Below are 7968 nucleotides of genomic sequence, written 5' to 3' on the forward strand. Positions count from 1 at the left end.
TAATATGCAAAGTGTGCAGCTGCTTTTGAAGACACTGATGCGAGGTCTTTTTGGGATACTTGCCTTGAGCTCTCCGGGTAGCAGCGAATATCGAGAAGTTTCTTCAAAAGCGACTGCATTCGTATGCGACAAAGGGTCGAGGAAATATATGAGTTGATTTGTGACGCACAGTATATTCGTTTTGGTTTTTTTATAAATGCGCAAGTAATTGCTTGGCGCAGGGATGTATTAATAACGCAGCTCAAGTTTCCCAACGAAAATCATATCATTATAGGAAACTTGGTTATGCCGTCAAAAATTCAATTCGTCAATCCTTTGATAGGAAGGCTCGAATTAACTATTTTAGTCAATTGATTTCATACACCCCTTTTGACTGCTTAATTTAATGATTTATTTACTTGTTGTGTCATGACGACCCTGCCATTGATTTTTTCCAATAGTATTGTTAAGTGTTTTACCAAAGGATAATAAATCATACATTTTAATACAAAATTTTCGTTTAGTGTGTAGTGGTACGAAACTACTTCATTCGAACGAAATTCTAGAAGTCTCGATTGTTCCAAACAAACTTCTTGGATGTTCTTTTATTTATTTGTTTGGAAAATTCTACATAGCAACCAAATTGTTCCAGAAGCTTCTTCACCTTTTAAAATCGACAGCATGAAGAAGTCAGTCAGTCATCAATCCGCCATGAGTTAACAAGGTGCTCAACGAGTGATAATCCGCGCACCTCACTTGCGTGAAGGACATTCTTCCCGGCTCTCATCATGGACTCCATCGGGACATCATCATAGCGCTTTGGCCCTGATCCCGTTCCTGGCCAACGCTACATGGATTACAGCGCCCTGGTTCCAGCGTCTCTGACCAGCGCTTCATCCGTGCACCATGACCACCACGAGGACACGTAGCATCCTCACTGGTCTACTCAGCTCCCTTTCAACCTCCTACAAGGTTCATCGCACCTTCAGCATTCTCATCAGCACTGGAGTACTGATTGCCAAGATCGCCAGTGCCTGACAGACAACGAGTCCGGTCACCAGCGCCCGGCGTCGACTCACAGACCCGCGCTTGACCAGCCATCACAGCCAGCATCCGGAGAATACAACATCAGTCCTACGCCCACTCTCATCACGGCCCTGACTCACAAAATAAACACTCTGACCTTCACAACATCTTTCATTCCGTGCCTCCTCACCAGATCACCAAAAGTGTAAATAAACTACAAGATGATTTTAAAATTATTAACATATCAAATATTGAAAAATAAATAATGTTGTAAATGGATTGAGAACAAACATATGCATTGTTTATATATTTACATAGAAATGCTAATATCAGCCAACAAATTTGTTGTTAAACCAAGTTAATGAAAACAAATCGTTGCAATAAATGAATATTTTATTTTTCGGATAACTTATTGAGTAAAATCTCCCTTAGATTTTGATATTATTTTGTATATACTGCATTACTGTGATAAGTAAGTAATTGTAAAAAATGTTTTGTCCCAATCTAACGTTCTAAAAAATAAAAATTTTAATACAAAAACCAAACCTGTAATCCGTGAGATGGTCCAGCGTGTCATTATCAGTGATGACGAAAGAGGCAGTAAGTTGGGTTCCCATCAGGTTACCTCTCCTCAGTGAGGAGGTAGCCAACTGCGGAGCTGAGACTCCAACATCTTTGCTCCAGTATCCAAATTTTTCAACTATAAGAGGACATCTAGGACGACGCCGATAAACTAAACACATTATGATTGGGAAATTATACAAATTGTTGAGTGTTTTTGCCAAAATAAATATACAGGGTGTATCGGCACTAACCCGACAAACTTTAACCTTAGCACATTTGGAGTAAAAAATGTTATGGGCACTTTGCTGTCCGGTAGCATTTTTTTTCAATTAAAAACAAAAAAATTAAAAATTTTCACACTACATCACTGTCATTGGCATTGCTTTTCGTGTTCAACAGCTGTTATAAGCAAGTATGTCGAAAAGCGTCTTCGCTCTTTCGCACACACTAAATAATAATAGTTAAAAATGAGACGAATGGTGCCGTGCCATTTCGTTGTGATTATAAAAGTGCGCCAATATAGGTGCACACGTACATTATTCAACGGAATTCGAATAAAATATTGCCAGATGGGTTTTCAAACTTTGACAAAGGATAAAACAGTGGTGACATGTGGTGAAAATATGAATAATAAATTTTTTATTAAAATAAAAACGTTACCGGACAGCAAAGTGCACATCAGATTTTTTACTCCAAATATGCTAAGGAATAGCTGATTAAAGTTTGTCGGGTACGTGTCGATACACCCTGTATAACTCAAACGATTTTATATGATGCGTATTCTCCATTATACATGTAGGTAGATATTTACGAAATGGCTAATTCAGATTTTGAAAATCAATATATTAACCTGCTTTATGGGTATTAAAAAATGACATTTTCACTAAGTGAAACATCTACATATCTACAAAAAATTGAAATTACTAGGTAGGAATATGATGTAAAATAACCATTATTATTATTTTGTTATATAAAAAAATTAAATTTATTTCTGATTATCTGTCAACATCTTTCCCGAGGTATTTAATTAACGTGTTTAATTTTTTTTTGGATGCATGCATCAACGGTACGAATTATTTACAAATTATATTTATTAATTATTATTTTTTATTGTATGTAGGTACTTTGAAAGATAATGCAAACATTTATTATTATTTTAAATAACTTGTGTTGTGTTACTAATAAACAATACATGATTCTAATTAAAATAAATAACTTGATATTCGCCTCTGTTTATACAAAAAAGGATCGATATCTTTCAAAACCAATGGTTTCATTGCCAGAATAAACGTATACGTTTATTTTATTATTTCATTGTACGTTTATCCCGTTTATTCATTTGGATTTATTTATTGTTTGTTAAAAACATTTAACAAAGTGATAATACACATTGATAAAAGTAAAAAAAATGTAAGATCATCCATTCTTTTACCAAGTAAAAGTAAGGTCATCAATCCATTTACAAAGTAAAAGTAAGGTCATCAATCCTTTTACCAAGTAAAAGTAAGGTCATCAATCCTTTTACCAAGTAAAAGTAAGGTCATCAATCCTTTTACCAAGTAAAAGTAAGGTCATCAATCCACTTACAAAGTAAAAGTAAGGTCATCAATCCTTTTACCAAGTAAAAGTAAGGTCATCAATCCATTTAAAAAGTAAAAGTAAGGTCATCAATCCTTTTTTAAAATAAAAGTAAAGTGTGCAATTATTTTACAAAATAAAAGTAAGGTCATAAATAAAAATATTCTAACTATGCGTTGAGTATTGGATACAAAAATAAATAATTACATTGGATCGATTCTTTATGATAAAGTAGTGGTTTTTACAAAGTTATTTATATTATTGGTTAAAATTACTCCACAAAATGATTTTGCAAAAAAATAATTATAATTTTTATTAAAAACACTAATTTAATTCCAAAACGAAGAGATGGGAAAGATATTTCGCTTCGTGAAAGTATATTTTTTAAGTATGTATAAAAAAATATCTTCCTTCAAAATTAGCTTAATTTGAAGGAAGGATTTGTTTTTCAAATAAATGATTATGGCTTTTCACAAATGAATTGAGTTTTCTTTATTATTCATGATATCTAACAAATAATTTAATTCGCATTTAAATATTGTAATAAGATTTGGACCCCAACTTAAAATTCACTTAAAATCTTCCACGAAAAAAAAGTTTTTTGCAGATATTTCTCATTGTGAAAACGCTCCACAATTAGAAAAAATAGTGGAACGTTGAAAGAGTCGTAGCGATATCAGTGGCACATTTATTAAAACAAGCACAAACACAAACATGTTAATTTTAGTTGTCCTGCGTGAAATCTGCTTCAATGAACTAAAATTTACTTTGAATTTAAGTGTATTTTTAAAATTAGAACTGACTTTGTAAAGAATTTGAGCAAACGATAAAGTACCTACAGATTATTAAGGTAATATTTTCATAATACAAAATTATTTTAATTGCTATTTTCAAAATTACAACTGACTTTTCACGAATTGAGACTGCCCTGTGATTTTTCACGGGTATGCGCTATATATAATAATGACATTAAAAAAACATTTGTTTGGCGATAATTTTTTACATATTTACACATGTTATTTTTATTTAAATTGATTCTATTGAAGAAAGGGTTAAAGCTCAGCTATACATTCTAGAATTCTCCTGAATTGCAGCTGGTTTTCAGTAGTGCCTCAAATATAATTTACATATAATAAAGAATTAAAATGAAATTAAATAACCAAAATATAATTAATCAACGCCAGCGTGAACCTGTTGATAGGAACAAAATACTAGGAGCACAGAAATATCGTATCGGGTAATTTGTGTCAATAAGGAACTGCAATGAATAATATCATTGCTTAAAAAAATAATTTCAATAAATAAACGCTGATTCTGAATATATAAGTTTCATAATACATTATTATACGTAGAATTTGAAGAGAGTCATTTAAAAGACTAATAAAACACAATCTTATTAAAATACGCCTTTTGGTTGGTAGAATTGTATGTACTTGTATTCATCACAACCAGTCTACGTGGTATATCTATTGTCTGCAACATCAACAACAGGGTTACCAATTTGAGGAGACGAGAACCCGAGGAATTGCGGTGAATTTTTAAGATTTTTAAGCATTGGGTTTTTGTGGAGAAAACCTTTTTACTGTGAAAATGCAGGGATTCTGGGCATTTCTTAATTATCTAACAACATTGAAAAGATAATATTCACCATACGTGTGAAAACGCACTATCTTTTGTTTTCTTTTGAAGGTTTTTAAAAAATAATCTATTTTTAAAGCCAGATAATAAGTGCCTAGATAATAAATATTCACGCTAATTTCAAGAGAACTTTATTTCACCTAGGAGGTAAAGGAACTTGTGGGGAATTTCAATTTCTCACTTCTTGTGGGTATTTTATGAAATATTCATTGGCAACCTATGTACACATTAACATTAGAACCGATAAAAACTTTATAATGCAGGTTTGGTTCAATATTATAATATTAGTGAGGATATACTAACAGTTTTCAAAAATCAAATCTTTTCAATCAATATTAATTTAATCTAACTCTACCTTATTTGCACTATAGAAACTTATGTTCTTGTATCTCTTGTTTACTTACTTACTTACTCTCTAATGTCATTTCACAATCAAATGCCACATATATTTGTAATTCTTTTTTTAAAATATTTCTACGATTTTAACTGTGACATGTTATCATTGTTTATGGTATATTTATACCGTTGATATTAAATAAATAAAAAAGTTTTCCTAGTCTTCTTCAATGATAAAACTTAAGAATAAAAAAGTCTCGACTCCCATACAACATACAGCGCTGATTGAAAAAACGTAGGCTTTTTATGACGGATGACTAGTGACGTAACAAGTTACGATCATAGATTTCCAGAGACCCGAAAAATTAAATCTTTGGAAATCATTTTCACTATTAAAACCAACTATGTAAATAAAACAAAATATACAGGTATTTAAAATAGAAGGTCATAATTGAAAAACGGACATACAATAAATAACTTGAACCTGCCGACAAGAACAATACACCTGGAGCGTCGATATATGATTGGGTATTTACATTTGGTTATTATTACAGGCATTTATTGCGCTCAGTTACAGTAGTTACAAAAAAATACAAAACGGGGAAACAATTTTTTTTTTGTTTAAAGGTAAACTTATGTTCACAAGACAAGCTTTATATGCAAATAACAAAAGATAGTAAATTATTATAAGTAATGAATACTAGCGTGAAACACAAATATAAATTTTAAAAATCTCCTAAGAAAAAATAAATGCCGTCGACGGGAATTGAACCCGCACCCTTCTGATTGCCGTCAAGTGCACTAAACTACTGTGCTCTAATTTTTATTTTTTAAATCTTTTTATTCCAAATCTCGGGGAGGGTAGTGCGATCCCACGGCCTCCATATTATACATAGAATATATAAAGTAAATATAAAAAAAATATTGTAAGATAATACATACACAATAAACGAAAACAAAAGTAAAAAATAAAAGTAATAAATGACAGAAGTAGGAAAATTTTGAGACATGTAGATGAAATTAACCCTAGATTCATAACCTTATCTAAGTGGAACATTATTCATAAACATTCGTCTCGCAGACGACTAAATTTAAGTGACGAGTTTTGGGGTACTTGTAAATAAAATAAATAAATTAAGTATGGCACTCTTTAATATGTTTAATTAGGTAACAAAAAAATTATAAACGAGTTAAAATTAAATTTCATCGCTACATTCCACACACATGAGGCCGCGATGGTCCATGCATATATACTTTTTGCATTGCTTGCATTGGAACCTTGTCATATGCCGTTTTTTATAATCACAATAACCACAAACCTTTTTTTGAGTACCACTTAGACCAGGTGTGGCAATGGTAGGCATTTCATCTAAAACTTCGGCCATTTTCCTTTTTAGGCATCTCTTCAAAATTAGCATTTCGTGTCTTTTACGTAACCATGTCGTTATCACTGTCGGAATCTGTCGGGACCATTTCATCTAATTCAAAATGATCTTCGACATCACTGATTTCTACGTCCTTTTGCTGACTGGTAAAATCATCATCACCAGAATCAGATAAACGATTCAAATGGTCATCAATTTGCTGATCATCCATTCTAAAATAAAATAAAGATTTGATGTAAAAGACACACAATAATACATTTTGAATGATAAAATGAGATGTAATTATAAATAATAACTCATATAAAATAATATCATATACTTACTTTTACTCTGTATAACCAGAACTCATCAAATACAATGTTTTCAAAATAACTTGCAGTCTCGTCAAAAGTTACACTATTCATAAACATTCGTCTCTCAGACGTTCAAATGTCTATAACTTGTCCACGAAATTTCACTGCAAGGCAAACGCACCCCCGTTACTAATGAACAAGCGATCTAGGAAGGTACTTGAGAGGTCATCATTCTATCTCTTTCACTCGAGACACTAGAAACAAATTTACGTTTTGAGCGGTCTGTGGGACGAATGGTTATGAATCTAGGGTTAAGAGAAAATTTGGTTTTAACATTGATAGTCATAGTAATGAAAATATAATCAATGATTTATTGGATTTATTAAAACAAAAATTAGGCGTAAAAGCTAGTAGATTAAAAAGATATAATTATACGTATAATTAAAAAAAATAATAATAGATTATTCCAGAAAAATGAATAAATATTTTATTCCAAACTTGACGATAAACAAAATATTATTTCCAATAATAATATTCCGTTGCCATCTGAATCAGATATGCGCGATTTTTGGACTAAAATTTGGAGTAAAGATATAAAACATAACGAGTCAAGTCCCTGGATAGAAAATGAAGAACTCAATTTTTCAGGCATTGAACAAATGAGTTTTTCTAATATATCGGTTGAATTGTTAACCAAAATTATTAAAAATATTCATAATTGGAAAGCCACGGGTTGCGATTGGATACATAATTTTTGGTACAAATGTCTGACTACTTTACATCTTCTTTTGGCAAAATTTTTTTCAAAATTTTTCAGTCAACCTCAAAATTTTCAAAATTTTCTAACTAAGGGCATTACTTATATGTTGCCCAAAAGCGAAAATATTAATAATCCCTCTCAGTACAGACCTTTTACATGTTTACCGACAATATACAAAATTTTAACCACTTGCTTGACAGATTTAATATATAATCATTTAGATGAAAAATATTTTATCTCTACAACAAAAAGGTTGTCGTAGAAAACTAATGGGAAGTAAAGAATAATTAGTTATTGATTATGTAATTCTAAAGCAGATTCAAACTCGAAAACGTAATTTACATACTTGCTATTATTATTATTACTATCTTTTTGGAAAATTTTATGTCCTTTTGGAATACCAATTTAC

The 7968-nt window shown here is 31.2% G+C and overlaps 1 protein-coding gene across 1 annotated transcript in view; it reads right to left on the reverse strand.

The window, feature by feature from the left end:
- Positions 1-1643, reverse strand: part of LOC149418911 (ionotropic receptor 84a-like) — a 47333-nt gene extending 45690 nt beyond the window's left edge. The window contains exon 1 of the mRNA XM_089638435.1: positions 1552-1643. Coding sequence (XP_089494561.1) covers positions 1552-1622 — 71 coding nt within the window. The 5' untranslated portion in view covers positions 1623-1643. The remainder of the gene's footprint in view (positions 1-1551) is intronic.
- Between the last annotated feature and the right edge of the window lie 6325 nt (positions 1644-7968).

This window comes from Hesperophylax consimilis, chromosome 13, assembly GCF_061612785.1.
Source record: "Hesperophylax consimilis isolate HC1 chromosome 13, BYU_Hcon_1.0, whole genome shotgun sequence".
Classification (NCBI taxonomy): Eukaryota; Metazoa; Arthropoda; class Insecta; order Trichoptera; family Limnephilidae; genus Hesperophylax; species Hesperophylax consimilis.